The 19,099-nt window shown below is 43.5% G+C and overlaps 1 protein-coding gene across 7 annotated transcripts in view; it reads left to right on the top strand.

Annotated features, from left to right (window-relative positions):
- The window catches only part of ZNF536 (zinc finger protein 536), a 1,078,439-nt gene that overhangs the window by 732,168 nt on the left and 327,172 nt on the right, over positions 1 to 19,099 (top strand). The window contains exon 7 of one of the 7 annotated variants that reach the window (XM_085640140.1): positions 11,438 to 13,561. The exons of the other annotated variants lie outside the window; for them this stretch is intronic. Coding sequence (XP_085496266.1) covers positions 11,438 to 11,456 — 19 coding nt within the window. The 3' untranslated portion in view covers positions 11,457 to 13,561. Of the gene's footprint in view, positions 1 to 11,437; positions 13,562 to 19,099 lie in introns of those variants that run through there. 7 annotated transcript variants of the gene reach the window in all.

Raw genomic sequence — 19,099 nt, forward strand, 5'->3', positions numbered from 1 at the left:
AGCAGCTATTTCCACTGCACGCGCCTCCCGTGGGTCCCCTTCCTCATAACCTGGGGTGGATTCTTAAGGGGCCAGCGATCCTAAATGCCCTAGGCATTGTCTGTAGAATTGTCGTGGTTCTTATACCACTTTTTTAATATATGGTTTGGTCCCCCCCGGGGCCCTGTGATTCCAGTGCTATTTATTGTATCTATCAATGCTTGTTTGAATTGTAACTTTGCCTCTAGCCTCATTAAGAGACTTGTGGGATTCTGTTTAGAATAAATACATATATTTTATATATATACCTGTGTGGGATACTCTTTCATTTGGTCATTCAAGACGTTATCTATGGTAAAACAATAAGCTTAACACTCCTTCAAGACTTAGCCTGAAGGTTGCTCTCCACAGCTACCACTAGGATAGCTTTCTTTAAAGGTTGTCTTAAACCTATCATCAATAAGAGTCGAATTGGACTGGTGCAAGGTGTCCCCTATAACTAGGAGACAGCATATGCCAGGCCAACTTCTCACATTGGTGTGCAGCGGTTGGATTCAAGCTTGCCATTGTTTTACCAGATAACAAATTGAATTTCTAAAGTGAAAGCCACTTGGTACCAAAGGTACATATAAATTCAAGCTTAGAATATAATAAGTTCTACTGAACTTAGGAGTTGTGTGTAGAGGGTTTAGCACACCTTGACTACAACTCAAGAAAGGGTTCATTAGGCCACACCTAGTGTAGGTAGATACACCACTACCACTACACTAGAAAATGTCTTTAAATGGAGGTGCCCATAAGGCTCTGGAAGGATCCCCAAAGATCCCAGTCGACAAATAAGATGATCTCTCCTTTGCTGAGCTTAGGGAGATGTCACCCCTAGGAAACTAAAGACAACCAAAGGTGCCAACACCCAACGCCTCAGGGAAATCCTGCTCATAGCAGACTTTAAGCAGACTCTACTGTCTCATGGGGTAGGCAGGTCGGGTGGGCATCCCTCAGAAGAGGACACTCCCAGAGTGGACTCTGATGAGGACCAGGAAGAGGAAAATGATCCTGACCTGGAAGAATCAGACCTCTCACAACATGGAGGTGATGGCCCAAGAGGAACTCTCTCCATCCCTAAAGGGAGGGTGGTGGATCCAAATAGAAGGAACAGATCCCCATCAGAGGGGTCCAACCATTCTAGGAGATCCAAAAGGACCTCTGCCTCTCCTCAGAGGAGAGAATCCTCCCAAGAGAGGAAATGCAGATTGCTCCAGTTTGAGCAGGCAATGCTTCAGCTCAGGAGAGAACAGTTAGCATTAGACAGGGAGTCCCTGGAGCTTCAGAAAGCTTCAAGAAAGTGGGGTCTAGAGACCCCTGGCGGCAGTAATGAAACCCCTAGAGTTAGAGAGAAAGTCCCTGACAATAGGAACCTCCACAAGATTGTGCCCCCATCATGCAGGGGATGACATCCACAAATGGATCTCTGCTCTTGAGAGGGCCTGTAAAGTACAACGGGTCCCAGTAGAGCAGTGGGCAGCAATCCTGTGGCTCTCCTTTGCAGACAAAGGAAGAGACAAGCTCCTCTCTGTAAGAGAAGAGGATGCAGATGATTACTATATCTTGAGAGATGCTTTAATAGATGGGTTTTGCTTAACCACTGATCAGTACAGACTTAAGTTCAGAGACACCCAGAAAGCACAGAATCAAGATTGGGTAGACTTTGTTGATTGTGCTACCAAGGCACTGGAAGGTTGGTTAACTGGCAGTAAAGTAAATGATTACCAAGGATTGTATAATCTCATAATGAGGGAGCAGATCCTTAATAATTGTCAGAATCAGCTCTTACATCAGCACCTGGTAGACTCAGATCTGACCTCTCCCCAAGAATTGGGAAAGAAGGCAGACAAATGGGTCAGAACCAGGATTAAGCAGAAGGTCCAGCCCTTGCGGGGTGCAACTAAAAAGGAAGTTGCCAAAAACTCTGAGAAGGGTGGGGAAAAGGGAAAAGACCAGCAGTCTTCAACAGGCCCCAAAAAAGCAGCATCTGAGAATACCCAGTCCAACAAGGCTAAGCAGCCAAGGAACAAGGAAGTCATGGTGTAAATTCTGTAAACAGAAAACCCATTGGACTTCAGATTGTAATAAGGCCAAAGACTCCACCAGTACCACACCTGCCCCTAAGGCACTTGTCCCCCCTAGTCCAGCTATAGGTGGTGGTCCACAGAACAAGGGCATAGTAGGGTTGACCCTGGGATCTGGAGAGGACTCTGGCCTAGTCAGAACTCCTAATCAGGCTGTACTAGTTTGTGATGGGGACCTGTCCCTGTTTGTGAGCCCCAGTGGTCTGGGCAAATACAAACAACAGCCTAAAATAAATGGAAGAGAGTCATTAGCTTACAGGGACACAGGAGCCAGTGTCAACATGGTGACTAAGGACCTTATGGACCCTAACCAGATCATACTTGGGGAAACTTACCAAGTGACCATTGCAAGCAACGTTAGTACTAACCATGCTCTAGCAGTTGTGAACTTCTCCTGGGGAGGGGTAACTGGCCTCAAGAAAGTTGTGGTGAGTGCAGACCTACCTGTTGAATGTTTACTAGGGAATGATTTGGAGACCTCAGCATGGGCTGAGGTGGAGCTAAGTACCCATGCAGCAATGTTGGGTATACCAGCAGAAGTGTTTGCCCTGACAAGGTCAAAAGCAAAGCTGACAGGAACTGAACAGGCCTTGGATCCTGGAAAAATGGACCAAGGACCTTCCAAGTGAAGGAGTAGCAGGGGTAAGGCAGATCCTTCCCCCCAGAATCAGTCTGTAGAGACTCTTTTAGCAGAAGAGGATCTATCTCCTGAAGAAGGAACTGCCCCAGACGAACTGGAACCTGATCAGGTTAAGTTCTTGGGGGCAGGGGGACCTTCTAGGGCAGACTTGAGCCTGGAGCAGCAGAGCTGCCCCACTCTTGAACACCTCAGACAGCAAGCTGCTGCTGAGGCTGCAGGGAATGCCAGTGGGACCCATAAGATATATTGGGATGATGGGCTCCTTTACACTGAGGGTCGAGACCCCAAGCCTGGTGCAGCCAGGAGGTTGGTCATACCTCAAAAGTTTAGGGGCTTCCTGCTCACACTGGCCCATGATATTCCCTTAGCAGGACACCTGAGCCAAAACAAGACTTGGGACAGAATTGTCCCTCACTTTCATTGGCCCCAGATGAGTGAGGACTGTAAGAGCTTTTGCAGCTCTTGCACTACCTGTCAAGCCAGTGGCAAGGCAGGTAAATCCACAAAGGCCCCCCTGATACCATTGCCTGTGGTGGGGGTGCCCTTTGAACGGGTGGGGATTGATATTGTTGGTCCCCTAGACCCACCAACAGCATCTGGGCACAGGTTCATTCTAGTGGTAGTGGATCATGCCACTAGATACCCAGAAGCTATTCCCCTTAGGACCATCACAGCACCTGTGGTGGCAAGGGCCCTCCTGGGAGTCTTTTCCAGGGTGGGTTTTCCTAAGGAGGTATTGTCTGACAGAGGTACAAACTTTATGAGTAGCTACCTCAAGGCAATGTGGAAGGATTGTGGGGTTAACTATAAGTTCACCACCCCTTACCATCCTCAATGCAATGGCCTTGTTGAGAGATTCAACAAGACCTTAAAGGGTATGATCAAAGGGCTCCCAGAAAAGCTTAGGCGAAAATGGGATGTTCTTCTGCCCTGCCTTCTCTTTGCATACAGAGAGGTGCCACAGAAGGGGGTTGGCTACAGCCCTTTTGAACTTTTGTTTGGCCACCCTGTTAGAGGGCCACTCTGTCTAGTGAAGGAGGGATGGGAGTTACCTCTCAAACCTCCTAGACAGGATATTGTGGACTATGTACTTGGTCTCCGCTCCCGGATGGCTGAGTACATGAAGAAGGCAACTAAAAACCTGGAGGCAAGTCAGGAATTGCAGATAGCCTGGCATGACCAAAAGGCTGTACTGGTGGTGTACCAGCCAGGACAGAAGGTGTGGGTGTTGGAGCCAGTGGACCCAGCAGCTCTCCAAGATAAGTAGAGTGGACCCCATACCATTTTGGAGAAAAAGGGAGAGGTTACCTACTTGGTAGACCTTGGCACTCCCAGAAGTCCCCACAGGGTACTTCATGTCAATAGGTTGAAAGCATATGTGGACAGGGCTGACATGGGCTTGCTCATGGCAACAGATGAGGGACAGGAGGAAGAGAGTGACCCTCTCCCAGACCTGCTCTCTCAGAACCCTGACGATGGGTCAGTTGATGGAGTAGCCTTGGCAGGCAGCCTCACTGACCAGCAGCAAGCAGATTGTAGACACGTTCTTCAGTCTTATAGACATATGTTTTCTCTGACTCCAAGTCAGACCCCCTGGTGCACTCATGAAGTGGACACTGGGGGCAGTCTGCCTGTCAAGAATAAAATCTACAGGCAACCTTACCATGTCAGGGACTGCATAAGGACAGAAGTCCAAAAGATGTTGGAATTAGGAGTGATTGAGCCCTCAGATAGCCCTTGGGCTAGCCCAGTAGTCCTTGTACCAAAACCTCACACCCAGGATGGTAAGAGAGAGATGAGGTTCTGTGTTGACTACAGGGGACTCAATGCAGTCACTAAGACTGATGCTCACCCAATTCCCAGAGCCGATGAGCTCATAGATAGATTGGCCTCAGCCAAATATCTGAGCACATTTGATCTGACAGCTGGCTACTGGCAGATAATGTTAGTTGAGTCTGCAAAAGCCAAAACTGCATTTTCTACCCCTGGGGGGCATTATCAATTTATTGTGATGCCCTTTGGTTTGAAAAATGCACCTGCCACTTTTCAAAGGTTGGTGAACCAAGTCCTCTCAGGCCTGGAAGACTTTAGTGCAGCATATCTAGATGATATTGCTGTCTTCAGCTCCACCTGGGAAGATCACCTGATCCATCTGAGGAACGTTTTGGAAGCCCTGCAAAAGGCTGGGCTCACTATCAAGGCTACTAAGTGCCAGATAGGGCAGAGTCAGGTTGTGTACCTGGGTCACCTTGTAGGTGGAGGCCAGGTTCAACCACTTCAGAGCAAAATCCAGACCATCATGGACTGGGTTGCTCCAACCACCCAGACTCAGGTTCGAGCTTTCTTGGGCCTGACTGGTTACTATAGGAGGTTTGTAAAGGGATATGGATCCATTGTGACCCCCTTGAATGACCTCACCTCTAAGAGGATGCCCAAAAAGGTTCAGTGGACTGTCAGCTGTCAGAAAGCTTTTGATGACCTAAAACAGGCAATGTACTCTGCTCCAGTGCTCCAAAGCCCCAACTACTCCAAAGAATTCATGGTTCAAACTGATGCTTCAGAGGTGGGGGTAGGTGCTGTGTTATCACAACTGAATGAGGAGGGCCAGGATCAACCAGTAGCTTTTAATAGCAGAAGGTTGACCCCCAGAGAGAAACGTTGGTCAGCTATAGAGAGGGAGGCCTTTGCTGTGGTCTGGGCCTTGAAGAAGTTGAGGCCATACTTGTTTGGCACCCACTTCATTGTTCAAACAGACCATAAGCCCCTCCTATGGCTAAAACAGATGAAGGGTGAAAACCCCAAACTACTCAGCTGGTCCATTTCCCTACAGGGGATGGACTATACAGTGGAACATAGACCTGGGAGCAACCATGCCAATGCAGATGGCCTCTCCAGATATTTCCACTTAGGACATGAAGACTCAACTGGTCAAGGTTAGTTTAATGTCCCTGCGTTTGGGGGGGGGGGTTATGTAGGAGAGTGGCATCGACTGCATAGTTACCCCCAACTTTTTGCTGATGTTTTGACTGTTTTATGACTCTAGCCAGGCTGTGGCCCTGCTATCCAGGACCCCAGCCTATCTGCTTCCTCTCTTAAACGATGTGAGTACCCTAGGTACAAACCAATTGGATACTGAGGATGCCCTGACAGTCCCTTGTAGATGGTACCCTAGGTACCCAGGGCATGGGTCCCTCAGTAGGCCTACCAGGGCTGCAGCACTTATTGTGCCACCCTGGGACAGCCATACAAACTGACACCACCAGACCACTACTGCAGTCTGGGTAAGGTGGTGCTATCCCCCCTTACAGGGATATAGGTACCCTATATCCCGCCCCATTACAACACATATTCTCTCATAGGTCACCCCTATAGCAGGCCTTGCTGATCCTACAGGGCAGGGTGCTGAGGTATGAGTGAGGGGGGACCCCTACCTGAGTAGGGCCTCTCTGCAACCTTCGTAAAATCATTGCTGGGTTGTTTGTAGTGTAGCCATACCATATACTCTTAACCGCATTATAAGTCTATCACAATAGCGTGATAACTTGAGAATGGCTACACAGAACCATATCGTGTTTGCTGTCAAACATGTAGGAATCCTACCCCCAGTCCAGCCATGGGCATGAGGGCACGATTCCCCCCTGCTAGAGGGGCGATATGGGAAAGCGGCAGAATTTAGACACCAATTTAAAAGTGCACACGTAGTACAAAAGGCTACTACCCGCCACCCACATGACTCTGGCTGGCTGTTGCTGGGGAAAATCCCAGCCTCGCCAGCTGGACAATAGGGCTCCTGTGGCAGGGAGGTGCTAGCATCTCCCCAGACAGGATATGTGGATTGGAACTGGGTGGGTGCACCATATGTTGCCTTTCAGAGTTGCACGTAGGCAGCTACAGCGCTTACATTCTGCATACACCGCCTGGAACCGGTTCAGGGGCATCCTGCCCATCGCCCAGGCGGGAAACACACAAAGGGGAGAGGGTGTAGCCACCCTTTCCCGCCTCACCTCTCATTGGTGGACACTACTCTGGACACTCCCCTAATCTTGGGGATAAAGGTGAATAACGTGGCCCCAGAGCCTCAGATTAATCTTGGACTTCACAGACTTGACCTTCGACGAGCTGCTGCCCAGCTGACTGAAGAAATCTCCCTTGGGGTAAAGGAGTTACCCCCCCCTGCTTGGCAGGCACCTGAAACACTGCAAGTGACCCGGTTGGAACTTCGCTGCTCCTACGGACTGAGCAAGTCTGAGCACCGTGGACCACATGGGTGCCGAGATTCCTAATACCCCAGGACACCAGCCACCTCTTGCATAGGACACGACCCTGACCAGTGGGACGGTTGTGCTTTGGCCCAATTTTGCGCCAACTACCAAGCAGCAATTGTGCCAAAGATCAGCGCCCTAGCCCCCTCCGGTGGCCCGTGGGCTCCCTTTTATGCACTCCATTTTTCTGCCTTCCGCGGTCCCTTGTCTCTCGACTTGTGGGCCTGAGCGGAGGACAATCTCGACTTCCAAGAGTTCCCCTGGTTGCTTCAGGCCTGCTCTACAGTCTCTCCAAAGGAGACCTCTCACAGACCTCGTGGGTCTGCACCAGTAGCTGATTTGTTCATCTTGCATGGGTTGTGGTTGCCAAGGCTTAGTGGATCCAATCCAGACACTAACACCGCAGCGACACTCACCCGATGTGGTACAGTCGCCCTCCAGAAGCTGGCCTTCCTTGATGCCTCCCGGAGCCCGTGGCTGCAGATCCAAGCTACACCTCTTTCCACTTGAAGCACCCGACATTGAAGGGCTCTTTCCTTTGAGCTCTCTGGTCACTGTGCCGTGACCCAGACTCTGTCCCCTCTGCTTTCAGGTTATTTTCTACAAGATCTACAACTTCAATCTTCACGGCATCATCGACGCTTTTGGTTAGCAGCAGTTTTGTACATTTTCCCATTGAAAATCAGCCCGCGACCCGACATCGAAAACAACCTATGCACCCGGCTTCCCTGGTGCAGGTAACAGTGGTACCTCGGTACTCTCGTGGTAGTGGGCTCTTCAAAAGCTTAACTCTAAGTTTTTAACTTTGAACTCCTGCTAGAAGTGACTTTAATCTGTTTAAATCAAACCGCGACATTCTCCATAGGCTTTAATAGAGATCCCGATAGCAGCTATTTCCACTGCACGCGCCTCCCGTGGGTCCCCTTCCTCATAACCTGGGGTGGATTCTTAAGGGGCCAGCGATCCTAAATGCCCTAGGCATTGTCTGTAGAATTGTCGTGGTTCTTATACCACTTTTTTAATATATGGTTTGGTCCCTCCGGGGCCCTGTGATTCCAGTGCTATTTATTGTATCTATCAATGCTTGTTTGAATTGTAACTTTGCCTCTAGCCTCATTAAGAGACTTGTGGGATTCTGTTTAGAATAAATACATATATTTTATATATATACCTGTGTGGGATACTCTTTCATTTGGTCATTCAAGAGGTTATCTATGGTAAAACAATAAGCTTAACACTCCTTCAAGACTTAGCCTGAAGGCTGCTCTCCACAGCTACCACTAGGATAGCTTTCTTTAAAGGTTGTCTTAAACCTATCATCAATAAGAGTCGAATTGGACTGGTGCAAGGTGTCCCCTATAACTAGGAGACAGCATATGCCAGGCAAACTTCTCACAAGAAACATATAAATATTTTTCATGGGCCCCAAACAAATTGCAACCAGGACTAGTTAGTTTAATATTTATGTTATTATTCCAATCTTGTTTGTTTCATTATCAACATTTTACACCTATTTTCATTTATAAAGTTCTAATTTGTTGTAACTTCGTGTTTCTTCTTCTTCCTATTAATATTAATATTCGTAGTAGAAGAATTATAACTATTTCTATTATTATTATTATTATTATTATTAAGAATAAGAATATTACCACTTCTACTAATAATAATATCAATAATAATGTTTAATTGTTATTGTTAAGTGCCCCTACATTTTGAGTATTTGTTACTTATTTGTACCTATATTACAAATGCAGGTGTGGTTTTGAAACAGAAACATACATTTTAAAGGCTGAATCATTCATGTTTTTTCTGATTTGGGTGTAAAAGTGATATTTGAAACTTTGCTCTAGTGAAAACGACCTTCTGTTAAACATGAAAAACAAAAATAACCGTACACTAACAATAGGTTGGGGAATTCCTTGATTCCCCAAAACTGAGGATCAGTACATGTGCATTTCCTAAAATGTTTCCTCTTTTAACCTGAATTGACATTGAAGTCTATTATAGGCTCGTAGGCCACATGTGAATACACCCACTATATTGTAGTTGGAAATATCTTCCATTGAAAACACAGTTAATGAGTATGTTCACTTTGCTTCTAAACCAAAAAAACTTATCTAAAAAAACATTTAGTGAAAATCCTTTAGAGCAAGACTAATGTAAAAAGATAAAAGCTGTCTACAGTGAAGCTTCCCTTATCTTCAGTGACGTTCTGCTTTTGTTTAATGTAAAAAATAGGTTGAATGGCAAGGTAACCTTCATTATTGTCCTTTTATACTTTCTATACATAGAAACAAAGAAATGTCTATAAGGAAGGTTCTCTTTTTGTCTCTACTTGAGTAGAAGAAAGAGTAAAAAATGCATATTTAAATGCTCCTGATTATATTGGCATTAAATGCAATATGGGTGTAGGCCTCATCATGGGACCAAGACAGCTCTGGTCACGATCACTTATGATATACGGATGGCTGTGGACAGGGGTCAGTGGGTGGGTCTAGTACTCCTGGACATATCTGCAGCATTCAATATTGTGGATCACTCCATCCTTGGTGGGATTTCGTATAGCTGGAAAAGCCTTAGACAGGTGCGGCTATCATCTATCTGACCGCGAGCAGGTAGTACAACTCCCTCCTTTTTGCTCCAGCTTTGTCGCACTAAAGCAGGGAGTTCCGCAGAGCTCCTCTCTCAGTCCCACTGTGTTTAATGTATACATCCGGCCTCTCATTAAACTCATATGTGGGCTGGGAATTAACTGCAGCTGACAGTTTCATACATCCAAGGCTCTGTGGGGTCGTTTGACTCTTTTCACCAGTGCATGAAGACAGTAGTTGACTGGCTTACAAACAACTCGCTGCAGTTTGATGCTAGCAAAATGGAGACCATGATCTGCTGATGGGGAGGGCAGGCATACGTCATCTAAATGATTTCTTCTCGACAGGAGATGGGTCAATTCCTGTATGGGCACACTCCGTACCAGATGTGGGATTACAACTAGACTCTACCCTCTTGTTAGTAGAGTATGCAAAGAAGACAGCCACTATCTGCTTTGCTCTGAAGAGAACTTTATGTAAAATCCTCCCACGTCTTCTGACTAGTTGGCACTCCTGCATCATCCGTAGTTCCATCAAAAGCCAGATTGATTATTGTAATGCCCTTTTCATTGGTGCACCTAAGACAATGAAGTATCTCTCACGAATTCAAGCTGCCAAACTGGTGCTTTGACAGAAATGGAGTTTCTCCAACTCTACAGCCCTTAACTCCTTGCATGGGTTGCCAGTAAAAAACAGAATTTCTTCTAAAGTAGCCTGCTTGATGCTCAAGACGGTATACCAGCAGACACCTCACATCCAGGCAGCTAGGATTGCTCCGTACCAACCAGGCAGATTACTCCACTCAGTCTCTGTGCTAAAACTCCAGATTCCTAAGTACAAGAAAGCGAGAGCCAGGGGCAGAGCCTACTCAGTTCAGGGACCCAAATTGTGGAATATTATACCAACACAATTGACTGACTCAGGACCCTTTATCAATCAGGAAGTTCCTGAAAATGTGCATCTACCGGCAGTAGTTTACCCTCGGAATGGTCAGGCTTATGTCCTCCAGCACCAGGATACCCGTGAGGTTGCAGCTGCGCTTGACAAATGTTTTATAATAATGATACTAATAATGCATGTTCAAGCTATAACTATGTAGCTAGGGCTGCAGTCCCATGACACATGTATATTGTGTATATATTTTTCCCTATGTAAAGGAATGTGAATTCATTATTCAGGGCATGGAAGTCTAGACCTTAGTAATGAAACATGATCACATTAAAACAGATTTGAACTTGGAAACCAAAGTAACACTGTTTTGCTCTAAAGTCCCAGAAGCTAATGGGAAGTATATCACAGCCAGTGGCGTCACTATCGCACATATTTGATATACAGAGGCAAATTTGGAAGTAGAGCATAACATCTGTGTATTGCATTCTGATTTAGAGATTTGCGGAGAAAATTCATTAATGATGTGTGTTAAGACTATTAGCATTGATTTTGCGCTGTTTTCGCTCTGTAATTCCCATCAGCATTTTCTTCATGTTAGTAGCAAAATTACTACGTCTTTATGGTATGTTTTATTGCATCACTGATGCAGTAAAATCTCACAATTCAGAGTCGTTTTACTTCTACACTGTAAATAATGTTGAAATGGGAAACTGTGCAGTAACTGGATTACTGCACCTTTTACTTGTTAAATCAGGTGTCCATTAGACTAGATGACCATGAGCTCATCAATTTGTAGTCAGGCAGAAGACTAGAGTATACATTCACCAATCAGTATTTTGTCTTGTTGCTTTGTTATGTAGGCCTTTCTTTCTAATGCCCACCACAAAACCTACTGTTTCACACCAAAGTGATGTCTCTTTCCTCCTTTGTCATGATTCTTCACAGATTTAAAATCTATAACTGAGGATGGCGCTGCCCAAGCAACTCAATCATTTCCTACATCTGCTGTCACCTTCACTAACAATTCAAAATGAAACAGCTTCATTAAAACAGAAGTACATCCACACGACAAAGAAGAAACAGCGGAAATCACCATTGAGAGTTTCATCACAGATGCACATTTCAGCAAGATGCTGATTCTGATCAGCCATCACAGATGTACATAAGAGCAAGACATTGAGCCTCATCCTCTCCGTCTTCAAGGCTAAAGCAAAATCATCAAATCTGCTATGTTAAACAGAATGCCAATGATGATGCCATATTTCTTTCCCCTCACATGCTTCTGTTCTCCGGATTCTTAGAATATGTGCTAAACTTGCAAATATTGTATAAATTGCTACACTTCAACTGATGGGATGTGTGGAAATTAATCAGTATGTGAAGTCTTCATTTACTCTTTCTTCATTCATCTCAACAAGAATAGTACTTTGTTCAGTCATATCTGTATAACTGTTTGTTGTCTCGGGTGGGACCCCAAGGTACACTTTGCCAGATTATAGACAATGGCCTTGTCTTTCAGTATCAGCATGGTTCAGGCAGCAATACTGTTTAGGAATTTGCCCCTCACCAAGTTTACATCTTCTGTACAGTTTCCTCCTACACATGGATCTGTAGAACTCTTCATATTTTGGAAACAGTGTTAAACATTAGATTAAGGGTCAAGAGTTAAGCATATATTAAAAAGAGTGACGCCTGTCACTAGAAAGGCCCAACTTACATGCTCAGGGTATTTATTGATCTTCATTCACCTGTTCAGTGCACATATCTTGGAGAATTCATTATGAAAATCTCTTTAGGCATACTCTGGAGACAGAATTCCAACTGGTGCCAGTGTCAGTTGTGACTGCACATACACATTTCTGATTCACCTGTTGCATCAGGGTGGCTATAGACAATATGCCCTTGGAGAGCAACACATATCTGAGAATCCTCTTTGTCCCTAGGGTCAATTTGAATCAATGAGGTATGAGAATACATGAAACTACAGAAAAGAGCTCCAAGGTATTTGTGTGGCAGGCAAGTTGATTAGTAAATAGGAGGGACAAATGTCATAGCTGGAAAGGTGAATTATTGGGAAGGATTTGAAAATGATCCTTCATGCAACTGAAAGGTAGGAGAGATGTTAAATTCTTCAGGACATGTGTTCCTATTGATTCAAATCCGTACAAAATAGACAAAGCTGTTGAGCACTACATTTTGAACAGAATGTTTCTGTAGCACTGGAAAATAGTAGATATATGGTCAATCAATCCCGATATTGATAAAGGAGTAAACCTCTGTGACTTAATTATGCAATGAGAAAGTCAGACTGTGACTCAAAAGGATATAGAAAAACATGATTAGTAGCCTTTTAATGAAGAATATATATGTCAACAACTGGAACTTGTCCATTACTAAGAAGAAATCACTTAGATCACCATTTTGTATGACGTCAGATTATGAAAACACATGTTGAAATAGTAACAGTTGCCTTTTGAGACAGTAAAGCAATTGTCTCTCAAACAGAAGTGAAATGAGATACTCTCATATCGGGAAGGCTAAAATCCAGCCAAAACTCTACTTTCTGAAACAAGACTTTAATTTAATTGTGTATGTGCAAGGAGTGACTAAGTAACATACTGCTAGATTGGACAGGTAAGGATTTACACACTTAGTAGATTGGCATCCTATGTGTGATTTAAAAAAACGTGCACTGGGTATGGTTAATTGAAGATAGGAACTGAAGTGAGCACCGCGAAGAGGGAGGAAAGAATATTTAGTAGACTCATTAATATTCAAACCTGGTGATTGTGAAAACAATTAAGTAAAATCTTTTACCTGTTAATTAAATCTGTAGCTCTTTAACACCCTTACTGTCTGAAGTAATCTTTTTCTTGTGCATTCTTATGTAAATCACAGGATGTTATGGCTTACAAACAGCATTTGTTGATTAAAGCTGATTTTACCAGAACTGGGACTTGTATGCAGAAACAATAATAACAAATAAAATATACAACCAATGGTTGTGGTGAATAACACATAAAATGCTTTTCCCAATTCAACCAGGGAACATGCTCACGTCCACTCACTTTTCTTACCTGGTTAAAAGATTGTGACATTGAAATAATAATTCTGTCCAAATCCCCTGAATGACAACCACATTTGAAATTAACATTTGGAAGAAGTATAGGTATAATAGTATAATTGAAGGGTGGTTGTAAACCACAAAGAAAGTATAATCTCTGGTTAAGTGAATTCTGAGTTCTGTGGAGAGGCAGGTGCACAGCCAGTTGCTTCAGCTAAAGCCAGGTGTAATCTAGACTGCCCGAAATCTACCTGCAGTCCCTGGTGTCTGCTCAAATTTTTAGTTGAAATGGGACTCCAAATTGGTAGACCCAGCCACCACAGGTTAGTAGTATCTCCTTGCGATTTAACCATCAGCATGGGTTTTCGTTACTACATGGAGGGATTTGTATTACACTACATAAACCTACAGAGCCGCTATCATAAACGCTGAGGGGCCTACTTGTAAAAGTATTTTCGACACAAAGTAGTACTCCCATACATACTTGTATTTACCTTTATGAATTGTCCACAAAACATCTAAAATGGGAATAATTTAATTTTTTAAGGAATAATCATATATAATTAGTACGAATAGAAAGGACTTTGCCATCTTCAGATTTGTACTAATAAGGAGTTGTTGTGCTGGGGCTTATCCAAAAGGCCATGTAAGAAACGATGAAAGAGAACTCTTATAGTACATCTTCCTGCACTCATAAATGCTTTTGTACATTGTCTGAGTGTGCCACTCTACATCATGCTAACACACTAGAGGTTGGACGCCAGCTAACCCCCCAAAAAGTGCCAGCATGCTATTGTGTCATTCCCCATTTCCTGATGGAAGTAGTATTAGGAACCCCATCTGTGACCCTCCCTAAACAATATGCAGAAGTGTTTCAGCATTGAGTTACTGGTTGTGTGGCAACCAGCTGAATGTCTCTGCAGCATTAGCAAATTAAGCATACAAATCAAATCACGTTCCTGCAATTCCTACCCGAACAAAGACTAGAAGAAGACTAGAAGTGAAAACTCCGTTAATGGGTAATATCATCTGCCAAGCAATAGCCAGAGCCACCTGCTAATGAAATGGTTAATGGATATCCCACTGTATAGTCTTGCCTACTTGGTCTAATGCTTTTAGTGATTGTTAAAGTACCACATTTTACAGACAATTACAGCTACCCTATGTACTGAATAATGATTGTGCTTTTCACACATCTGGCTGTGTTACTTGTTGCTGTGATACTTGCTGTACTAGTCAATCAGATAAATGTGTTTCCGGGCTCCAAATTCTTATGTACTTTTAATGGCAGATAAACTGCCCTCAATGTTATTCTTTCCAGAATACCCCCTGTAGAAACATAATAATCAAAGTTGGGATTGTGAGTCACACTTCAACAAATCATCTCACACATGACAACCTGAATTGTGAGCAACAGATTACTTTCTTCTAAATGTCGTGAAATTGGCAGATTTCTCCACACTTACTCTTTCCCTCCAATTTAGGTCTGCCAGTTGCTCTCGTCTACTCTCTCTGACATATCTGGTAAATTTCAAGGAGCAAAAAGCCTCCTGATGAATCACTGACTACTCATCCTTCACCTACTGCAATCTTGCTTGTGACACTTCTTTTATCTGTCGACCAATCTTCTATATGTTCATGGGTTAGGCACACAGCTGTGTGTCCTTTTAGTCACTCCCTTCCCATTGAACGCCTCATATCCATAGTCCTGCTCCTATCCTAAAAACATCTATCAGCTTCTTCTGACCTAAGATCAAAATCTTCTTTCATATATTGAAAGATCCTGAAAGTAGTAAACTTTCTAACTTCATCAAATCTTAATCTTGCTTACTCCACAACATCATCCTCAACATCTTGATCCTTCTAGAAGACACATAAGCTGCAGTCCCTCTGAACACCATCAAACTGCTCAGGTGAACCCAATCTTCCTCAGGAAACCGGTTTTTCACAAAACAAGGCAGTCCTATTTGCAGAAACAATTATCACTTTCATTAACAGAGCTAGACTATTACAAAGAAGCCCATATAGACAAAACATACTTGGTCACAAAAACCTAGACTGAAAGCCCTTCTAAACAATACAGACATCAAGGTTCAAAGCAAAATGTATTGTGCAGCATAAAAGGTATCACAATACATTTACCATAATCATTAACCATACACAGAAATAGAAATATACAAATACAATATAATATATACAGACTTTTAAAAACCTAATAAACAAGAGGCATGAAAGGGCATAGCCAACTAAAAAACTTGCAACAATAGTGGAAATACTGTCGGGCAAAATAAAGCAGACAAACCAACAGCAGCATATAATTACAGAGGCCTAGCGTTAGTTCTAATGTTTCAAACTGACCCTAAAACATTTGCCGTTGCAAAGATACAGTCGGGTATATGTGTACTTTGTAAAAAGAAAGAAAGTTAGTGACCTTTCTTATAATATAGGAACATTTAATGTTGTACTGCCTCAATCCTGCACAGAGAGGGCACACATGACATTGACTTAATTTCTAATCCTTGACAAGTACGTGTAGATGGTGGAGGGGAGAGAAACATTTTTTGCCCTAACCTTCTGTCACGTCTAGACAGAACCCCCAATGGAAACATTATGAAAAATCTTCTCAAAGACTGGGTACTCATTGAATGAAACTATGATTTCTTGTCCTATCTTACCTTAATCATCAAGTGAAACATCCTTATGCTAAGCGGGAGAATGTAGTCATATTTGATTGGACCTTGGTACCCGATTAGGCAGCTTTCATTATCGCTGTGTCTCTGCTGGCCATTCCATCTAGGCATTCACATAATAGATACATCGAGTACCCACAGTTGTCATTCTACATACCTTAACCAGATTATGGTAGAGATTGCTTTAAGACAGACGAGTCTTATGACTTGCATCTTGAAGGTCAAATTAAGCCATGGGACACCCTGTATTCCAATGGAACTAGGGAATTAAGCCCATACAAGCAAAACAATGTTCCAGGAGGAATAACTTGAGAGATATTCAGTGCTTCTACAGGGGCTAATTAACACAGTGGCCCTTTAAAACAATCATGTGCTACAAAGTGATGAATTTGAAAATGTAATCCTTTGTCCTTGTCTTCCGTGTGCATTAAATGCACACATGATTAAGAGCAAAAAGTTGATGTTTCAACCCCTAGAAGTAATTTGAACAGGGTTTTCCTTAGGACAAAATGGCAGCAACCTGACCTGGATGAACATGTGTCAATACAAAATATCGAAGAGATCCAGGACAACAAAGGTCCTGCAGAAATCATTGGGGCCACAAATGCCCTGGAAGATAATTTCAATAAGAGTCACACCCTTTCTGTCTTTTTCCACCCTATGTTTTGCCTTTTCTGCTAGTTTTTCTCCCCTCTGTTTTGCCCTTTTTTGCTCTGTCTTGTCTTTTTTGCTTGTTTTTCTGCCCTCTATTTTTTTTGCCTTTTCTGCTTGTTTTTCTGCCCTCTGTATTGCCTTTTTCTAGTTTTTCTACCCTCTGTTTTGCCTTTTTCTGCTTGTTTTTCTGCCTTCTGTTTTGTCTTTTCTGCTTGTTTTTATGCCCTCTGTTTCACCTTTCTCTGCTCCTTTCTTCCCTCTTTCCACTTTTTCCCTCTTCCTGACATTTCACCCCTCTTTCCACCCAGCGCCGTGCCCTCCCCCAGTTCCTACTTAATGGAGGCTGCAGTATGGCTAGATTTAGAAGGTCCTCGTGCCAGCTCCCCCTGGGACAGTTCTCCTGTCCAGCTTGCCCACAGTCCGCTACCCTCTGCTGCCTATCTACCTTCTGCCCTCTGTTTGTGCCTTTCTGCTCATTTATTGCTGTGTTTTGCCTTTTCTGCTTGTTTTTCTGCCCTCAGTTTTGCCTTTTTCTGCCCTCTGTTTTACCTTTTTCTGCTCGTTTCTCTCCTTTTCTCACAGTTTCCTCAAGACGCGGCTTATTGATGGAGACCTCTCACCCCAGCTCCCCCCAGGGGAGAGGGTGCAATGCTCTACAAATGCTGATTGATTGATTAAACATAGCCCTACCCTAATAAAAACACGACTCCAAGGATAATGGCTATAAATCTCAATGCCAATTCAACCTTTAAATGTTCCCTGGCCAAGTGCAGTAAAGTTCTCAGAAAACTAGTCTCTGTTCTGACCATCCTATCTGAGCACAGGTTAAATGGCCCACAATTGCCCCATAAAAAATGCATCTACAGACGTAATCAAAAAGAAAATTGGAGATAGAGTGTCTTCCAAAGTGAAGGCCAAACTTACTATATCAATTGCCGTATGATTCAAAACCAATCACTGTTTAACATCTGAGGATTCAAAGAACTGTACCCCCCAAAAAATACTCAAGAACTCCAAGAGGAGTATTGTTTCTTTTCCCTCCCTATTAATCTGAACAATACAGAAATGAATTAATTCACATAGGCTTATGCCACAAATACCACATCTGCAGAGTTGTGTCCACATGCTTCTCTATGACTGCTAGTGAATGTTTGCTACCATGTCTCTTTTTGACTTAGGTTTCATGCTCCTCTTTGTCCTGTTGCCTAAATGTTTAACCTGAGCACCCACTATCAGTACAGATGTATTCTGTAAGGATTGTCATGTCCCATGAAGACGCCACTTCCACCCTTTTGATGAATGGATATACTTACCTGATTTAGAAGATTAGCTGCATTCCTCTTACAGCAACACTCCAAAACCCTTCAAAACCCTTCAAGGAACTTGACTTTAAGCTCCTCGTTAATTTGCCATCTGTCAGTGCAGTAGCCATAGATAGCTATCAGCCTACTGTCTGGTCTCACATGGCCATCAAAGTCACCATGAGGCCTAACGGCGGTCCATCTGTAAAACTTCTTCAAATTCATCAGCCAATGGAAGTCTGACTTCTTACAGACCCATGAGAGAGAGAATCCTCCTGGTGTTGGTCTGGAATCATATCTGTGTCCTTACTGACTCGGAATTGTCTCTTCACGTTGCACTAGAACTTGCAGTTATTGAGAAACTGTTGTACATGGTGTTCTCTTGTTAACTAGTGGTGGGGTCCAGGATATCTATAGCCTCTCATTGGTGAGACAAATTATTATTATTGTTAGCCATACATATGCAAATAATTCACAGCCAATTTCTCAAAACTAGCTTGCCACAGTTCCGAGAGAATCTAGAGATTACTGTCTCTAACCACTGCCATTTAATGGCTACATTATAGCTTCAAGTGAAAGCTCAGGGTTCTGTCTTTGCCCCTATCTACTAATATGCTAATGACATCCAAATACACCTGTGCATCAGAGGGCTAAAAAAACAAACACATTTAGCATGTTTAAATGTCTACAGAAACATCCTAACCACTGGCTTATGCTCATGTCACCTTTTAATCACCCCCATCATTACAGTCGCCTGCTTTTGCTTCTGCTGAGACTTCAACATATGTGATACACTATTAGAGAGCTTTGGTGAGAGCACCCTTTTTTCCCTCCCAGTTTGCTAGATGCAACACTTAACAAATTATTAATATCAAGCTGGTCATTTCTAACCCCTACT

The sequence above is a fragment of the Triturus cristatus genome, chromosome 12 (assembly GCF_964204655.1).
Source record: "Triturus cristatus chromosome 12, aTriCri1.1, whole genome shotgun sequence".
In the NCBI taxonomy this organism is placed as follows: domain Eukaryota; kingdom Metazoa; phylum Chordata; class Amphibia; order Caudata; family Salamandridae; genus Triturus; species Triturus cristatus.